Source organism: Ischnura elegans, chromosome 3 (assembly GCF_921293095.1).
Source record: "Ischnura elegans chromosome 3, ioIscEleg1.1, whole genome shotgun sequence".
NCBI lineage: Eukaryota > Metazoa > Arthropoda > Insecta > Odonata > Coenagrionidae > Ischnura > Ischnura elegans.
Window position 1 is genome coordinate 85,686,598 of NC_060248.1, and position 20,504 is coordinate 85,707,101.

At 41.5% G+C, this 20,504-nt stretch overlaps 1 protein-coding gene across 3 annotated transcripts in view; it reads left to right on the top strand.

Annotated features, from left to right (window-relative positions):
* The first annotated feature begins 248 nt into the window (after nt 1–248).
* LOC124156108 (nucleolar protein 4) overlaps nt 249–20,504 on the top strand; it is a 911,182-nt gene continuing 890,926 nt past the window's right edge. For all 3 annotated transcript variants that reach the window (XM_046530436.1, XM_046530437.1, XM_046530439.1), the window contains exon 1: nt 249–2,570. In XM_046530436.1, coding sequence (XP_046386392.1) covers nt 2,073–2,570 — 498 coding nt within the window. In that variant the 5' untranslated portion in view covers nt 249–2,072. The remainder of the gene's footprint in view (nt 2,571–20,504) is intronic.

The following is a 20,504-nucleotide window of genomic DNA, read 5'->3' on the forward strand; positions in this document are numbered from 1 at the left end:
CGGATAGGCAGTCACGCCGCCGCTCGGAAGGGGTGTGGGGTCGCCGGCTTGCGGGCACCGGGAGAGGGAAGGGGGAGGAGGGGAGGGTAGAGGGAGGAGGAGGGGAGGTAGAGAGCGCAGGCGAGCGAGCATCGCGTCCGGAACGGGCCGGGACTGTGGCGGCGGCGAATTTCGTCCCCCCCTTCCCCCCTATAGCTACGCCCCCCCCTTCTCTCTCTCTCCGCCTTGCCGTCCGTCCCTCACAGCCGCCAGTAGTCTCGTACACGCGCACCTCACGCACGGCGGGGCGCTCTTGTGTGTGTCTCTCTCTCTCTCGCCTCTCTCTCCCCCGTCGCGTTCGGAGGTCTCTCCGGGCTCCTTCCGCGTGCTATCCCGCCGACGACCCAAGTCGTGTCCCCCCTGCCCACGCACGCGGGTTGCGTAGTGGTGCGTGTACTGGGCTCTACCGCACACGCCGGGCGCAGAAAGGGAATTTTTTCACGGATCTCCCCTCAATTTTAACTCTTGTCACTGTCACCGAACTCATCCCAACGAGATAATTGGGCATAAATATCATTTTAAAAAATACTCATTAAGACTCGTGAAGAATTTTCTAGTACCCCTTGGAATACACTCTGACACACGCTCGTCGATATTTATTTATTCTTCGAAAATATTGTTTAAGATTTGGAGGATAATTTCAATTTTCTCCTCCCCCACTCTTGTCATTGGTTTTAATTTCCGCTTTTTAAAAAATCATATGAACCAAGAGACACCGCCTAATTCGAGGTCGCACCTTACCGTCGTCCTTTCCCGACAGTCTTTTGTCTCGCCGGGAAAGACGACCCATCTCTCGTGGTTCTTCCCGTGGGTTTGTTTTATTTTCCTCCTCAACTCGCCGCTGAGCGCGGTCAGGTGTTCGGGGTGGGGGTAGAGGCGGCGGCGGCGGGGAGGCGTTTCGTTATACGCGTTGAGGGCCAGGGGGCGGGCCCGCTTCCGTTTCGTCTGCCCACCACCACCTCCTCCTCCTCTCCGTCTACTTTTCCTCCGGGAGTGCGTCGAGGGCACTAAGCGGACATCACGCGCGTGGTCGCCGTCAAAAAAACCGCACGTTCCGTCCCGTCGATTTTTCTTTCTCCTCGCACGCGTCGCGCTGGTCTCCTTGTTTCTCAGTTTTCGGAAGAGTGAAAGGGAGAGTTGAAAAAAAGGAAAGAAACTGTGGGAACAACAGTGGATATCTCCACCAGTGTCGTTTGGTCGGAGGAACTTGACTCGTGTCCGGATACTTTTTTTTATTGTGCGGTCTGTCGGATTGCAGTGAAAGGGATTTCTTTTGGGAATCTTCCAGGCGGCACCGAAATCTTCCTCACGTGGTTTCATTACCACCCTTACATCACGCACCTTGCACCCCTAAACTGTGGATGAACACTCGAGGAAGGGTGTCGTTGAGCGTCTAGCCAGAAAACGTGTTGTCGCCGGGACCTTTGTTTATGTCCGCTGGCGGAGCGCTGGGAAGCGGTGATTGCATCGGAGGACTCATACCACTTTTGCGTGACCTTTACCTCACTAGCACCACTAAACTGACCTGACTTGTGCCGTGTTAGTAAAAATTGGTATACCATTCCGTCACAGTGATCGTAACCGGAAAATTAAAAAGCCGAGTCGAAAGTTAAGAAAACCTCGTGTGCCCTGTGGAACCTTAAGCGCGTGCAGACATGGTTGTTGTGTGTGCCCTCACCGTGGATAATGGTGACCTCTGTGACATCTCAGCTTTGCCCTCTAGTGTCCCCAAGTGAGTCAGAAGCGGGGAAACTCCCTTCCATCGCCATTGCGAGGACAACAACAGAAACACCTCCCCACGTTGTCCTCCCTAGCCCACTCGTGCTTGTGTTTGGTTTCGTGAATATTTTATCGTGTGATTGTGTGTCAGTGTGTGCAGTTTCAAAGTGCGAGTGAGTTCACAGTTGAGAGCGCCCAGGGCGTGTTCCTCGATCCCGTTCTGTCCCACCGTCAGAAAGGGACGAAGGAGATTTTCAGAGAGTCAAATAGTGTGTTTCCAAGGGTGTCGTCGGTTACTGGATAGCATCCCGGACATGGAACGTGGGCTGCGACGCCGGGCGGAAAGCGCATTCTCTGTCCCGGCCACCGCCTCGTCAGCTGCCGCTGGCAACGGAGGCAACGCCCCTTCCGACTGGCCATCCTCGCCCAACTCCACTCCCGGGAAGTCCAGCTCATCCTCGGGCGGCGGTAGCAGCGGTCGTCGGTCTCCGGCCTCCCGCGAGATGTTCGACAACTTCCAGCCGTGGGTGGTGGCCACCTACGGCGACGCCGCCAAGACGAAGACGGTGACGCGGAGGAAGTACGCCCGCATTCTGCGGACGCTGAGAGGAGACTCATCGGGTGGTGGCTCGGGCGCCGACGGCGCCAACTCCGCCGAGAACTCCAAGTTCCGCTTCTGGGTGAAGGCCAAAGGTTTCCGCGTGGGGCCCCCTCCCGGCCACCCAAAGAGCCCATCCTTCGAGAGGACGTCGATCCGGCGGACGTCGACGAGTCAAGATCCGCCACTCTACGTGCCCACCGCTACTGTAAAGGTAGGGGGATGGATAGATATACTTCACACGAATTACGTAGCTCTGTTTACGATAGGTGATAATATAATGATGTAAGATCGCGAAAATCCTCGTTAAAATCCGTCGGCCCGCGCCTCCGGAGCGCGGGATGTCGTCATGTCTTGAGTGTGAGGAGCGGGGAAGTTTTGCGGCACCCCGGCGGAATGGGAGGGAGAGTTGGGTTGGCAGCACTGTCGAGATGGCACGTGGGTCCTCCTCCCACCCCACTCCACTCCACTCTTCGCCTCAGCCCGCCCCTCACCTTATCGCCCGGTCGTTTCTGTTTTGTTTCCACCCAGTCGGCGGCGGCAGCGGCGGTTTCCCTTGTGTTTGTGAGCGTGCGAGTGGGAAGGGTGGCTAAACTTTTTTCCCTCTTTTCCGCACGCGACGCCTTCCTCAGCGGGGACCTGCCTCCGGGATTACCGCACAGGGGAGGCGGTGGCGCGGGCCGGAACGTCGGCCGATCCGACGCCGACTCGAATTTCTCTCGAAGCTAGCGCGCGGGGTTTGGGCCGCGTGGTCGCCGGCGAACGGGGCTCCCTCCGCCCGCCCGCCGGAGCTCCCGCGTCCCCCTCTCGCGGGTCGGTCCTTGGCGCTAGGCCGGCATTTGCATTCTCCGCCAATCGCGCCGCTCGCATGCGACGCCTCTCGTACGCATGCCCGTCCTCGTCAGAGTTCTCCTCTCTCGCCGCTGCTCAACTCTCCCGAACTGCACGTGCGACGAAAATGAATGGCATGCGTCAAACAGTGTGACAGGGAGGAAACGTCCTCAAAGGCAAAGCCGCTGCATCCAAAGATGGAACGGGTGACCGCAGTGACGGCTGAAAGTTTAATGTTCACGTTATTGTGATAGAAATAGTTACGAGGACCCATTACTTCCTTACTACCAGTATTCCTTGTGACGTATAGTTGGCTTAAAATGTAAGAGTATGCTGAGTAAACTCAGTCAGTTTTCTTCTGTATCTTAATTATAAAAATTTTACCTCAATATAATATTTCGAATTTTCATACTTGAGACTCCGGCGAATGCTAGCAAAGGCCTAATTTATATGATAATCCGTAAAGGTAAATTTCAAGAGGTTAGCTTCAGACGAAAAATTCGAAATATTGCCATAAATAGGTTAACTTTGACTTTGCTTAAGTGCTAATAGTTTCCAATCTGTCAAGTAGATTTTATCGAGTAATGCGTTATATTAGGGGATGTTTTCACTTGTTTTGTAACGAATCGTAAGTATGGATTTAAACTGTTTAAAGGGTTAAATTTAGAGAGGCCAGTCAAATTTCATTTAGTTGTACCTTTTGTTGTAAAAAAGATGAAAAAAGCGTCTTGATCGTTACGGAAGATAGTCTATTTGTGAAAAGGCTCTTAATGAAGCCTGTTGGTGATCTATGACTTGGATTCTCATATTTGCGTGTAGGAACTTAAAAAAATCGGCGTCTTTATCGGTGATTAATTTAATTTACATGGGTTTATGAATGACATTTTGACCTACAGCCATAATTTTACTAACAAAAAGGATTTAATTTCAATAATAAAAGTCATCATTTTGGTTTTATCTACTTAAGAATCTTCTTCTGTTCATTTGTGTAATTTCCTTCCCAAATTAATTTTCTGCTACGCATATTGTAACGCGTCTTTGCATCTGCTGTCTTCTATACTTTCATTCTCCAAGCAATATTTTAACTTTTCTAATCAAAGTGGTTTGCCTTTGATGGCTTATCGCATAGGTCAATTGCGAGACACCGCATCCAATAATTTTACGTACTTGACTGAAAGAAGTTGAAAGAAATGCTAACCCATTTATTTTCCGCGTCATTCGTCACACTTCTGTTCCACACTTGCATATTTAATCGACAACTAATCCATCAAGATGCAATGATTTAATGGGAGTTGTTTTTACTCTGTTATATTTATCTCGCGTGGGCTTGATAAAGTATTTGGTCTTTTCTCAACCATTGCCTGTATTTCATTGTTACCACAATGGTCTTACACAATAATCTTGTTGATGTGTGAAGAAATTTGAGCAATAACGCTCTCTGGGAACTATTCTAAATGCTTAATTATCTTCAGCTCTTGTTATTAACACTATATCCACGAAATCTATCAGAAAGCGTGGCAAAAATTATGAATCAAAGCAAATCAGTGATTCCTTTAGATAATAAAAACCAAATTGCTTCAATTGAAAATTTTATAAGAATAGAATATAGAATAAGAAATAATGTAAAATTATGCATGAACTTATGTCAATGATTAATCATCCAAAAAAAGAATTGTAACATACCGTTAAACTATGACTACATGTTACATCCCTGAGGATGGTTCAAAAATTAACCTAACGTTGGCAAAAGAAGAAATTATTTTTAAAATATTATTTTAAAAGAACTTTACCAAAACTACAAGAATTCATATATACCTTACTTATGTCCTTTTTCACGTTTTAGCACCATTTTTCGAATTTCCTTTTCAACGATTATGATCCCATATTTTAACACGAGACAGATGTTGAATGAAATATCATTGAATTTTTTAGAGGAAAACAATTAAGAATCGTTCCGGTTGCCTTGTTTGCTTCATTCTTTTAGTTGCCAATATTCTTCTTTGAAGATCTTTGTGTTGATAGTTCTCTGTTGTTGCCATTCATAATCAAATTAATCTGCTGTATATGGATGAGTAATGGAGAAGAGAGCCATTATGAAATATAATCAAATATTTCTTGGCTATTATTATTCGAAGCACTCCAGCTGCTTTTAAGTCCGTTAACCGTGCCATATATGTTTTGGAATATAAGTTTATCTTAATCTTCGTGTATCAATGTTTTGTTGGCGAGTTTTCTTCTAAAGAAAGTTTTATCATGGGAGGAGGTGCTGTTTTCCGGTATTTCGAAGAATACTGATCAAAGCTCGATGATCAAACTGCGTAGCGTTTAGCTGTAGATATGATATAAAAGATATATACCCTTTTGTCGGCTTATGTTCACCATTTGAATTCCGAAAGATAGCTGTGAAAATTCTTCCTTCATCGGAGTCATTTAAACTTCACCCGCGAAGGTGTGTAGTGATAGAGGAGAAGAAATGTCATGTAGGGGCCTTAAAAAACGTCAGCCAGCGATCTGGCTGCGTTTAAGAAGGCGCGTGGCACCCTTTTTTACCATACGGATTGTGTCTATCCACCTATCCGATGAATTACTCGTTTCCAATCTAAAAAGAAATGTTAATGGAACATAGATTGAATCTTTGTCATAATGATCCTCTGGCTATAAAATTAAATGTTACATCGGACTAAATATTGTGGTAAATGTGTAGGATCTGAGGTTTGGATAAATGTATTCGAAGGTTGACTCAAAAAAACTGATACTTTCAGGATGGCATTTCAAGTTTGAATCGCATGATACGTCTCAAAAAGGACAAGACAAGCGGAAGTGAAGCGTTCTATTCATTTTGTCTATCGCTTAGGGTTTTGACCTTTAATTTGTCTCTCATCTAATTTTTTTAGTCTTTTGATGTCGTGGGTTCTTCCCGAGGAAGCTTTGGGAAGAGAGGGATGTGAGTACGGATATGTTTTGCTTCCTCGTGTGGCGTCTGAGTGCTGCTCTAATTATCAGCTCGCCGTGTTGTCAGACGGTAGTGGGGGATGTGTAAGCTTACGAGGGCGTGGTCCAGGCTCCTCTCAAAGGGAAGGACGGCTTTGGTCGGTGACGGGGGATATGGGAAGCTGGCGTAGGCCGACCTCCCCCCCTGCGAGTACCGCTGCCTGCCGGCCATCGGGTCGTTTGAGACCTTTGACTTAGCCTCGAGGTGTCCGCATCAAAGACAAAATTTGCTGCCTTCCGCTCCTCCTACCCTCTCCTTATAACCCTCAATGCCTCCATCGACGTTTTCCCTTGATTGCCCTATTCACTAGTCCCATACCAGAGGTATGCCGCAGCGTGATTGGTGGCTCGTCAGTCGCGAATGAAAAATATGTGTAAAGCCGTCCTCAATCTGGTAGTTTTAAATAACCGCAGAGGTAAATGTGGAGATAAAACCACTGTGACCTAAGAAAACTCACCCCTTCTGCTGGACCGGTCTTTTTGGTGATAAAGTACTCACCAAACTTATGATATCATCTCTATATGTTCAGGGTATATCGTTAGCAATATTTGCCTGTATCTAAAAATTTGATTATTCAAATTTTACCGTTCAATTTATTTCTTTGATGTATATTTTTGATATTTGAGATACAGTAAATCGTCGAACAGGGTTTGCTTTCCCTTAAAATATGAAATATGGTATCGTAAGTCATGCGCAAATAATGCGTCGCCAAAAAAAGACCGGTGGACCACAGTTTCCTTCTCTGATCGGACGCCTGTTTTTCCTTGCAACAAATAACTCGTTTGAAACATGAGCTATCGTCTTGTAATTTTTAGACCATGTACATTAAACTCATTCCAGCATTTTCCTTTATTTGAAATTTAATATTTTTTCCTCAATTTTCTCTCGGTTACGAAATGATTAAATTTGAGAAATAGTCATGTGTTAACATAGGTCACTTCAAGTGTTAATGTTGAATAATGTTTTATATTTTTTATTTTGTCCTTTGATATTTTTTTGTATTTGAGCATAACCACTTTGCTGTTATTTAGGCGTCAAATAATTTTTTTTTACACTTTAATTATTTTTGAAAATTCCAATTTCCATTTGGGGATAACCGAGTTACACCGCACAGCTGTTGGCGGGAAGAGAAAAAAAAACATGTTTGTCTGTAGGGTCTCTGCACATATGAGTGCAGGGATAAAAGTTGAATGCAATAAATTTTATCATTTTATAATCTCAATAACGCCAATAGTCTACATGATGGCACCTTTTGTACTTTTGTTTTTTCATAGCATTTTATCAACGTACAGTTACAGTAGCAAAATATGAAAGATTCATGCCATTTAGCGCAAAATCAATGTAAAAACCTAAATGTAGCCTACAATGTATTCATGAATTATACAAAACAAGATATCATATCATTTAAAAAGAGCAATGGTGTGGAATTGCAGTAAAGACTAAAATACATTGTATAATTTATGAATTATAAATAGGGTACGTGAGATACCCCACACAGTCGTTCGCGTAAGTTTTCTAGGTAAAGTCACACAAGGGATATGATAGTGGGATATATGTGAAAGTTTAGCTTCTTTTGTTTTCAAGTTTTCAGAATGGTCAACAATTCGATGGGCACCTAGATCGCGCAAATGAACTGCCGGAAAGCATGAAACACACATCACATAGTCGATATTTTTAAGTATTTATTCACTCTCAACACCCTCTTCGCACTCTAACGCTCTTTCTCTTTCCCCTCTCTCTATCTCTCTCCCCTTCTCTCCGTATTTAACATTCCGCCCACATTTCTCGAGTGAAAAATAAGAGTAACGCAGCGTCCGAAAAAAAGTATCTTTGCGCAGAGCGAGGAGTGCCCGCGATGTGAAGCCCACGCGCCATGCTTGCCTCGTCCGGAAGCACCGATGCGCTACGGTCCCTTCCCCACCTCCCTCAAACTCATCATGCACCCCCTTACCTCGCCAAATGTCTCCCCCGCACACTCATGCGGCCCGTTGAGAGAATGGTCATATGCAGAAATCCTCTAAATATCCGTGCCGAGATTTTAACGCAGTTGGTGATGCGTAACAGACTACTTCAAAGCCAAAATTACAATTAGTGGGACCAGAAACCAAATTTTGGGGGGAAAAATTACCAACAGTTTGAGCTATATTGCCGATAGGAAAGGGTATATAGCAGTCAAAAAACCATAAGGGACTAGAAAGACCTACCAGAAAAAAAATATTTGAGACCTTCCCGAAAAATTATATGACACTGACTGATTTATAGCAATTTAATTATAATATATTACATAAGTAGCTAATATCATAGCAATATAAAAACTCTCTAAGGCCTCAAAGTTTTTTGGCCAGAAACAGACGCAAAATTGGCACTTTCATTTTCCTTACTCAGTGATCCCACCTGGAATGTTGTTATCAAAAGTACCTGGAAGTTGAAGCACCGGGACATATCCCGGTGCGCCCTCCAGCCTGGAAATCTTTGGAGCTCTCCTGTTCCGAAACCGACAAATTTTAGAGTCAGGATACCAAATTTGAGAAATTAACTTGATTTTAATGATGTCTCACTTAACAGCATAATTAATACCGCCTTGAGAAAACAAATTGATAACTTAATTTAATATAATTCAATCTGGTAAGATCGATCCAGTTCCATCTCAAGACGGTAAGGATTAAAATTTCAAAATTTATTTATTATATTCCAAGCCACCAGACCCCCCCCCCGGTAATCCTCCCAATTATATTGTATTACTATCTCTTTGCAATTGTACATTTATTTAGTTTTTAAGCTGCTTCTTCACACAAAAAACACTTCAAACAACAACAGGCATATGGGCACGTCACCTTTATCATAGTAATTCTGTCTGACTGGTTTAGGTGAGGTTGACTCACCGGTACAGTAAATATAGACGCACCTTAGGCGCGGCCAGTAAGTGACCGTCGCCTGATAAAGACTGATCCCGAAGGTGCGATGCGTTCTCTCTAGCACTTGGAGCAAAGTACCGGTCTTTTTTCGCAAATGGCTATTTAGCTTACGGTGATATAGCATGTCTTCTGCCAAATTTTGAAAAATGTGTTCCAATCTGTGCCACTGCTCCATCGCAAAATTCGTGTCTGAAAGTCGGTCTTTCCCTCTCTGCGTGTGAATGCGGCCCCCGCAAATGACGACGGTCTGGCTGTCGGCCGCTTCTTCTCTCACCCCCAGCGGGCCTGTAATCCACGCCCTTGAGTGGGGGAAGGGCTATAGCCGGTTCCGAGCGAGGGGTCGCCGCGCCGCCGTCAAGGGTCCGTGCTCCGCCTCTCGTCTGACGGCTCCGGTTCGATTCCCCCGGCAGCCCAAGCCGAGGGAGAGGCGTCACGAGATAGTCGGAAGGGAATGGACGGGTAGGGTAGTCTTTTCGATCGGATCTCGTCGTCTCCTGTGCGCTGGGCCAGCTGAGCCACCACGCTTTGCTTGTTTAGCTTGGGTTTCCGCGAGCGCTGGGCTTCATTTTTTTTATTTACGAAGACACATACACATCGCGAATATTACAAAAGATGATCCTCAAGTCAGCCTTAGAATGTGTTGTCACCGACCGCGCATTTTTATGGGTTTACTAAAGTCGCCACTCGCGTCGCTGACGTACAAAGTGATCCGAGTTTCACGGCGAAAAAAAGGTATTATTACCTTTTTTAACCGAAATGTATGCACATAATGATGTGATTCATCAAATTCATAACTTTTCAATGCTATTCTTCCTAATTACAAACATTGTACTGCCAAATATAGGTAAAAAGTTTAACGCATTACACTCTTCAACGCGCCGCGGACATTTTTGAAAACCGAATAAAATTCGTCCTATGTGGCCACAGAAATCAGCCTTTTATGGTGTGAAATTAGGCCTCCTCTATGCAGTCTCCTTGGGTAGCATTGAGAGGAGAGTACATTAAATCAGAGCAAGTAAAGTATGCCTAATTAAGTGCGTATGATTAATTCTCTTCATGATGTTACTACACAGTACATAGTTTTCACAGTAACACCTTTGCGAACACTCCAAGAGAAAAATACGTACTGCAGCTTGTAAAAATCTCTCTGTGACGATGCGATGTGAGTAAAACTATGCAGTCGAGCAATAATGGACGACAATTCTTGTTGACGACGCGGAACTAAGAATACGGGAGTTTTGTTGCGAAAATTGTGGCGTTCGGGTGTACGCGACGTCACTCCCGAACTTTTTCGCCGGAAGAACTTATAAAAAGTGTTTGCGATTTGCATTAACTAAATTTGGTAAAGTTACGGAGTAAAGTGAAAGTTATAAGCTATACCTTATCCAACGAAATGATATTTGGATTTTTCTCCTCAAAGAAAAATCTCCCAATTTCGTCGGTAAATTAAGAAATGCTTTCGCAAGTAGTGGGCCCCTTGGTCCCTATGTAAACGCCGGTTTGTCCATACCTTTCTCCCCAACCTATCCCTGGAGGCGTTGACGGGCTCCTATCGCGGTGGCGACTCCTTCCTTTTTCCATCCCACTCCATCCCCTCCCCGGGTGACTGGGCGAATCAGTTTTTGGTACTGGGTCCCGGCCCCGGTGTGTTGTAATCTTGTAAGATTGCCCCGGGTCCCCCTTGGAAGCTCAATCGTTTTTACAAGCTATACCACCCAAGCACTAGTTAGTGCACTGGTTAGTACTGGAGCACTAGTTAGTGCAACTACACTATGCTACCTCCTAATGACGCTAGCAGACAAGTGTGGAGTTTTGCTTGGAAAGTAATCAAACCTCTGTTTTATTTATGACTGCTTGTTGTTACGAGCGCGGTTTCGTGCGGCTTCGAGCGTTCGAGGTCAGATGTGTCCCTTGTGAGAGTTCGATTGGCATTATTTTATTATTATCACGTTTTGTTATACTCGCTTTCTTGTTTGTCCTTCTGGGAAAAAGTCTTGCAACTAAAATTTCGACCGCTTTCCGATTAACTAGAGCGCTGAAATTTTCAGGTTAGGCCATAACTGGATGGCATTGCTAAGTTATTACACTTTTATCACGAAAGGAAGGGTACCCCTTGTGGTATTCAGAAATAAAAGTTAAAAAAGAAGTTCTAAAAATGGCCACTTAAATCCAATGGAATCACCGCAATCACAGCGGGTGCAATAAAGCATCTCTTTGGAAAGCGTAAAGTACCTGCATATTTTTCCTGTTGTTTATATTCAACAGAAGCCTGCGATTTACTATTCCTTTCACTACTTGCTATGAAATTGTACATTGCTACGTGGAATTTTCGACATCGCACATAGCTTCTGCCTCTATGTTTCAATCAACAATTGAATAAACAATCAATTGACTCAAAACTTTTTTAAATTGAAGGAGAAAGTTAACAAATTGAATTTAGAGGTAAAAAGATTTAAAAAAAAGAGAAAGTGAGGAACTGCATATAATACAGTGTATTATGACATCAATTTCAAGACATTAGACAAGGTAGGTCGGCAAGATGGACAGTTTGATTAGAACCCTTTACGAAACTCTTGACGGCTCTCGATGGAACTGCTGCATTAGTTCATGAAATTTCTCTCGTTGATTTAAAATAATGTGAATTAAATGAGTCCAGAATTAAGTAGGTATAATAGTTGACGGGCAAAAAATACAGTCAAGTTAAAGAAAGTGACGAGAAAGTGAGGAACGGTATAATATTGCAGTGATTAAATTCGCTTTCGCTGGAAAAAAATCTGATACAAGACCAACATTTATTAATTTTATAGTCTCACATGCAACGTTTTTCGTTTTTGGTATCTGAAATGTTATTCTAAAATTCATTTTACTTTTCCATCAGTCAAATTTGAAATTTTCAATAATTTAATGGGCCTTGGGCAGTTATTTTCTTCTTTTTAACTGAACGTGGTTTTTAATAAAAATGCAATTTTTATTCTTTAATATTATCATCTCGCGTAATTTTTTGAATCTAGTGCTATGATGTGCAAATCTCCGTATAAATTTGAGATTTTTGGATGAAAGCTATTTATAAATATTTTCGAGGCCACTAAGACTTCAGCTTTTTTTTCTATGACTGGATATTTTATACAACAACAAAGATATTAAGGGGGTAGAGTCAGCGCGATTGCCTTGATAGATTTGAGTATGTTCAGAAAAAAGTAGTTAGTCTCTAACCTCTCATGTATAGGCTAGTAGATTCAACAGATTCAGGTGATTATCGTGGAAGTTATTCATATCATACAATGAACAATATCACATTTCCGTAGGCATATTTTTAGGGAATTAATCACTGGAAAAGATATGGTAAGAAAATAGGATAGTGCTGCTTTGGAATTCATGGGTTCATCTTATTGAATGATTGATTCTCTAGGCCCGGGTTTAGATCAGTTTACCTCATTTTAAGAGTGCTCCAGTTTGATTCCATCAGTCGTCTCGAAATGAGAGAGCCACAAGCTGGGTTTAAGGGAAAAGTGGTCCAGTGGTCTGAAGGCGATAGAATTCCATGGTGATTGGGCACCAATGCCCACGCTCTGAGCCATCTGAGCCTCGACATCTTGCTTGTTTACCACGGGTCTCCGATGGGTCTTGCTCCTGTGATGATTACTCAAGGGATGGCGATGGGGGTTGATCACTGCAGCACAGCAGCAGACGTAATTTTTTGCCCTGGAGACGAAAAGATGGAAAGAAGGAATTGAAACTATACGTTTTCATGTCAGATTTTCCACTATATCCCGAAATTTTTAGCCTGTATTAGCTACATAATAAAGGTACTGGATATTTAAGTACATGTATATTTAAGCACACAGGTTCAAAGAGAGGAACTGGTAATCTGATCAGCAATTGGAATGTTCTGACCTAAGTCCCAGTGAAATGATTTTTCGCAAAGGATTTCTTCCTTTTCTGTATACTAATATTTCTTTAAATGAGTCTGTGATCTCTTGCCTCTTTTCTTTCTAGATTTATAATTTTTTCTTCGTAAGTTTTAATTTTGTTGCGAATTTCTTCCATTTCTAATAAAAAAATAAGTGAACTAAAAAATACCCTGTATGTTATTCCACGCAGCCAATCATTGATTAAAAGTTAGCTTTAAAGTGAAACTTGAATACATGGAAAGAATTAAAAATTAAGAGCGTTGTAAAAGTGCTACTTTGTCCTTTGATAAAAATCATTTTATTAATGGACATGAATTACTTCTTGCTGTTCATACAATAATTCAAGGAAACATAATATTGGTTTGGTCTTGAGTACTTTCGTGTGTGTCATCATGAACATTGTTATATTTGACTTCCAGATTAAATGCAGCTCTGAGCTAAGCCAATTGGCACCCATATTTCCATGAGTGGATTAAAATTATGAAAAATCGAATTTTACCGTCATTTTTGTGTGTTTAAATTAATAAAATGAGAAACAAATTAACTATTCACTCCATGCATAAAATTTTTGTAGTCTCTGAGCAATAGAGTGAAAATCAAATCTCCATCTGCATCTTTCCCTGTTAGAATGGTATTGTCTTTTAAGAAAGTACCACTTTTAATACTAATTTATCACAACCATGAACTAGGTAGACATTTTTGTGAGGGTATTCAACTATTCGATAGGTATGCCGGGTTATCATTCATTTAGCTATTAATTGCCTTACTTTACGAATGAGTTGTAATATTTTTCACTAAACGGAAGACTGCTGGAATCTTGAATCAAAAATGGCAAAAATACTATCTGATTTAGGGAACTCGGCAAAAAATGTAAATATATTGGGATGCATATTTTTGCCGACGCTCAATTATCTGAAATGGATGTTTTTCGTTGCTACAAACGTGTCTTTGTATTATGTTTCATGATTTTTTTATTGCAACGTAGAGTATCACTATGCAAAACGTATTATCACCTCTCATTATTTATCTGCAATTCAGCGAGTAGAGTTCAATCAAAATTATTGTAAGAATTTATTGCCATAGATTTGAAATTTTTGGATTTAATTTTTTTAAATATGCATCTTAAAATCCTTTAAATAAGTTGCTTTTCTTATTTTTATTGCCTCTAGGGCTCTCAAGATTTGTCAATTTTAAGTAGTGCACGATTTTCATTATGTAGTGCGTTCTTCGCCTTCAATTGATATATCGTTTTACCAATGAATACATAAGACTCGCACTTAATCAACCGCATCGATCTGTCCAATCATATGTTTTTTTTTATATTTAACTACTCATCATTATCATTTCTCTACGCTCTTACTGATAAGTAATTAAATTCCTTAAAACACATAATGAACATGTCTTAGAACTTACAAATTGTGGGATAGACACGTTTTAATACATTAGTATGTCGTTGTCTTATTAGAGATTTATATTTTAAAATCCTGTGACTATCATTAAACAATTTTTCTTGACCAGTATGATTACAGAAAAGAAAATTTTTTTATATTTCTATGTGTTGAATAAAAGCTACATATTGATTTTTTGAGGATTTTGCAGTATTTTTTGAACAATTTATTGTAACCCATTAGTTAAATCGAGAATTACCTGGATAAAAAAGAAAATTTTGGAAGCCTCAAAACCTGTAAAACCTTTTTATTGGCTACCATCATATAAAGAGTAGGTAGCTACTCATTTCAGGTATCTTGGCATCTGATATATTAAAAAAATACCAATGCATGGTAGATAGATAGATATGATATAGCTTAAAGTGGTAAAAAACTCTTTCACGAGTTTTAGCAGGGCAATGTTTTGGCATGAGAATCCTTGTATGTGCCTTGTTTTATATTTTATTCACGAAATTTTAATCCACTCAAATTTTGGTAATTAATTGAAATTTATATCCAGCTTATGAGATATTCGTGGTATCCTTATCTGGTATTATTTGGTTACGTTAACAGACAAACGTAGTGAATGTAATTCCTTCGTTGAAAACACAAATGCTACTAGTCTTTCGCTGCATACCGTAAATTTACATTACGACCAAGCCTGCTGCATTCTTTAACGTGGTCGTAATTGCGACGTTGCAGTCCAGCTTACGATTTGTGCGTGTGCTGAAAACAAATTACCCATCTCCCCGCTTCCACGAGTCAGAGATCCGTACAGTTCGATAAGCAACCCAATGCCGTGTTTGCGCTCGCCTCTCATTTCTTCCCCGCCGACTTACGCCACCGAGTCCCGCCAAACCCCCCCGCGCCCCTCCCCTTCATCAAACTAATTGCATCTCCACCCCTGCCTCCGCCATCATCACGCCCACCCCGACCCGTCCCGTCGTGCGCTGCGAGAGAGAGAGAGAGCGGCCGGCGACGCGTTTGCGAGTAGGTACTCGTCGCCTATCCGATGGCGCGGAAGACACTGGATGATGTTGGTGTATGCAGGGGGATAGGAAAGCCTTTTCCAAAACCATCGTGTGTTCTAGGTCACGATGAGTATTGCGTAAACTGTGAAAAGAGAATATTGTGAACCTTATGAGACCTTCATTAGGGCCAAAATGTAAAGGTTGATAACACCATACAGGGTGTTACAGGAGGAATCTGCAATACTGCAGGATGTGATAGGGGAGTCAATTTTAAGCGTTTTTTGTCCATAGACATGTGTTGTCCCTGGGATCGCAGCTCCGTAGTTACTGAGCTTTGGCAAGGCTAACATTTTTGGATGGACTTTGCAGTTATCATGAAGGTGGTTATTCTTGGGTATGCAGTCTTTTCGACATTTTATTCAATACTTAGAACTTATAAGGGCATTAAATAATTAATGTTGGACGAGAATGTGCACTTGTAATACTCTGAATCAAGTTATCTTTGAGCTTAATTGAACAAGAGTTTTGAGTGAGTATCAACAATTCAATTGTGCAGTCTCACCCATTTTCAGATTACCTCCTGGAGCCCTTTCCACTGAGGAAATCTCTCGGGTAGTTCGCGGTTGGTTCTCGGAAAGACGTCATAACTTCGGAATGAGCTATCCACTTAGGTCCATGTGAACTTTCCGTCACGGAAACTCGTCCGAGAACGGTCGAAATGACGGAGTGTCTCGGAAAATGACTTTTCGTTCCTCGGAATCGGAAAGTGATGTGGCAGCTGGTGAGATATGGAATTTTTTTTACCGCCAAAGTGGTTCTGCAGAAGGTAATAAGAAGTCATAAGTAATTTGCAATACTGGCACGGTATGTGTACTAAAAATTATGGGAAAGGGATGATTATGTACGGAGTTAAGAATTGAATAAAGTTACGGGTGAAACCAGTTGAAAGCGTTAATCCTTTTATTGGCATTTATGCTTTTCAATAATGCAGTACATTTAGCATAGTGGATAGCAGAAAAGCTCTTCCGAGTGACGGAAACGGAAAGTTCGATTCCGAAATCTCGGAAACGAGGAGGCGTAGTTACTGCACAGGGCTCCTGAAATATTGCAGATTCCTCCTAATACACCCAGTATATTTCTTCAATTTTTGCTTCAAAGTTTATTATTAATGAGGAAATTATCGATACATAGTTTTTATCACCTTTTAGTTAAAATATCAGTGAAATAAATTCAAGTTTTGCAGCTAGATATAGCGGAAATTGCTGCTGATTGAAGCGGATATTATATACAGTGACTCCATAAGTAATATCCGTTGTAAATATCCAGGGTTTAACTTGAAGAACCATCCGTAGACTCTATTGGGTGTAAATTAGTTGCTTTCCTAAAATGCTAATACCCCACTTCTAAGATATTTTCGGAAAGAGTAAGAGTGGAGTACTACAGCTGGAATTAAGTACGTAGCTTCAAGACAAAGGGATGGTAATCGACTTGTGAACGAATTCAGGAGTGGAATAATTTAGGCAGGAGTTTAAGAAGAAAGATTTAATTAATACACCGCGAACACGTATTTCAAAATGCAAATCCTAACAGCGATGCGCAGACATGTCTCCATAAAATTTTTGAAGAGGCAGGAGATTATTCAGGTTTAAGTTGCCATAAATTAGCCTACACTGCTTGGTGCCCAAATGTAGCATATTCCTTTAATGAATTTTTATACGTTGTTTTTACTGTCAAATTTATTATTAAAACACCGGTGGAGTTAACGACTGGAAGTTTTGACTTTCGGCCTTGCTTTAATTCAAAATATAAAATATTGTGACAAAATAGTGCTAAATGCGGACGCGCATATGTGCCATTCGTTAATGAAGTACGTAGTTTTTCCATACACTTCACGGTAAAAATATGGTAAAGGCTTGATGAAACAATTCAAACTAGTAACACACCTTCTTACTCAGTGCACGATGGTATATAAACTTTTACCATATATTCAGATAACTTCTAGGCTTGAAGTCGCGGGTTTGAATCCCGCTCGGGTAAGTTTGTCATCTTCCCAGACTTTTAGTGTCCACAAAGGTAATTATGAAAAAAGCTTAAGTGACCTAAATTCGTAATATTAAAGAATTTTCCAGGGCCATAAATTTTCGCGGCCGTTCATTTTTCTTTTTATGTAGAAAATATTTTTTGTATTTCTCTCATGCGGCAGCTATATTTTGGTCCCAGACATGGCCTCTTTGGACAGGTGAACAGTGAAGTGTAGGGTTTGATTTTTGCATGACTAGGTTAATCATCAGCCCACTGGCATGGATGTCCATGATTGCCTGCAAGGGTAGTTTTGATATAGAATTGTGTTTCTTTAATTTACGGCATTTTTCGATCAAGCGTTCACTTTTCATAGAAACAAAATCTTATGTATTCTCCTAATATTCATTCCTATAATTGATGTTAAAAATTCAATATCCTAAAAAATGTATAACTAAGAATGTATCGTATTATCAGCTATTCGTCATTAGTCAATCCCTATATTATTTTTATTCAAAGTTTTTTGACGGTCAGTTTATTTCGCCACGTATTATTAGTTTCAAAAAATCAATGTTACAAGGGTGTTTCTTCTCGATTATGTAAGTTTGTTTAGAGTAGACCCTGGTCAAAACAGCTTGTTTCTCAAACTGAATGATTTACACAAGTAAAATAAGTATCTTAGAACTACCGGCAAACATTAAATAAGGTTTTTTCTAGCTATTCTGAAATTTTGAATACAATAGTTTCATTTTATTATTTTTATACAAAGAAAGACAGTACGGCCGGAGGAGAGGGAGTGATATATTTTCTAAAGATTTATATTTTTTACGAAAATTAAATGCACATAGGTTTCTGAGGCTGCATTCTGAAGAGTTCACTGGGAAGTTGGTGTCACTAGCATGATAGAGATATCGTGCATCGAATAACCGTGATCAGTGACACATTGCCGGGATGAGTGTGAAAAACTTGGGGTAGAGAGGGAAAAGAATAGAGAGAGGGAAAGGGGAAAAAAGGAGTGGATAGTGGGGGGATGAGGGAGAGGGGGGGCGCGTGAGTCATCCTCGCCCACGCTCCGTGAACGGAAAGCCAGCACGGACACAGTCTGACGCTCCGAGAAAGAAGCGAACACACACGAATGCTCGCACAAGACGCTCACACGAACTCCCCTCCCTCCCTCCCCCTCCATCCGCAGGCAGTGTTTAACCCCGGGGGCCAGCAGCACGCACCTCCGGCGGGAGAAGGGTGGTCCCCCTTGCGGGAGGGGAAGTGAGTGTGTGTGCGGTAGGCGGCACGTGATGCCATAGGGATTGATTGGGGGGAATTAGTGGGGAGTGGGTTGGGGCAGGAATGGATTGGGCAGACAGATGGAGTTGTGGCGGAGGACTTGCGGTGGCGATGCCCGTCGATAGGTTTCTTCAGTTCGCTGTCAAACGATGATATCTATCGATAGGCTGACATTCACCCTTTCAATGATTCCTTGTGTATGTTGGCTCATCTTTACCAGCATATCATACCCAATATCGCCTCAATAGGTTTTCGGTTGGTGATGTTATGATAACAGCCGTTAAAAGAATTAAGTGAGAGATAAAGGATTTATAAAAGTAAATGCGCTTAATGAGTCCCTATTATCCATTTTTAAAGTCCTTTATTGTTTATGATAAAAACGGAAACCTATATTTATTGTTGTGGACAGATGAGGATTTAGCTGGAGATCTTATTCTGGCTTAATTTTGCGAAATTCACCACATTGACGTTAATGGCCATTTTCATTGCTTTAATTGCACGACCGGTTTCAATGGATTTTTTTATTATATTCAGGTACCTTTGTATGTGAAAATTTTAAATTAAATTTTTACTTAATAAGTATTAGAGAGGGTAGAGATAACATTAGATTGCCAATAGCAATGAATTTCACACATTGAGGATTTGGGTCTGGTCCAGTCCCCTGGACCACCTATTGCTTCGGGGAATTTTCGAGTGGGATGTCGGATGGGTACTAACATTATTGAGGCTATAATTTACACATAAACTACAATTGCACATCATTGAATCACTGAAAGTTTGTTTTGCATCGTGAAACCAGCTGTCTTTAGGGATAGGACTGCATTTAAGAGTTTTAATTTTAACTGCACGTTCATATCTAATGGCGACATTGACTGTTAAATTCTCTATTGGTAGCTACTGGTGTTTATTATTCGCCGTATTAACCAATGCCAACGCTATTAACTTTCATATTTGAATTCAGATTTTTTGAATGCTTAGTGTGCTAACCTCTATCACATAATTGCCATTGCCATTGTGTTAGCTCTTACATGCATACTAGTGCATGCTAGGGAGATGTAGATGGTGTAACATGTAGATATAGGGGATGGAATGGTCACTTTGTGCAAAAGTGTTCCCTTAAAACAATGGATAGTTTTTATCAATACCAATAGCGATTGTGGTACTTTTTACTGATAGTTTCGTAACTGTTTCTGAGGCTTCTCCTCTGCTAACAATGGGAACTCTCATTGGCTAGGATAGCCGCTTTATACTAATTCCTTTTCAGAGTCGCAATTTATGGTTTTCCTCATGAGCAGTAGTAACTAGACCTAGCTATTGTCGATATTAACTGATGCAACTCAGGCTCTGCTACCCAAGATGGGCTGAAGGTTTACTTTCCAGTATCGGACACCAATTGGTTCTCATTGGTTACTGATAATATTCCAGGATAAGTACTGAGATGCGGTTACTTTCTACTCAAGATTCCTAGCTACATCCATTTCAAATGACGATTCCTAGTTCTCAAAACTTCTAAATTCAATTGTGTCAGGCGAAACATGATGGAAATCCTTCATGATTTATCACAAAAGGAAAGACAATGGCAGGTTCCTTAATTTATTAACTACTGCGACCAGTTTCGATTACAGGCCTGATGATGATACTATGTAATCGAAACCGGTCGCAGTAATTAATAAATTGTGAAACCTGCCATTGTCTTTCCTTTTGTGATACTCAAAACCTCTGGCTGTATCCACTTCCGCTGTCCATCCCTAGTTCTCGTTAGCACTTTATAATGCTTACGTTTTGATGCGTCTGTGCA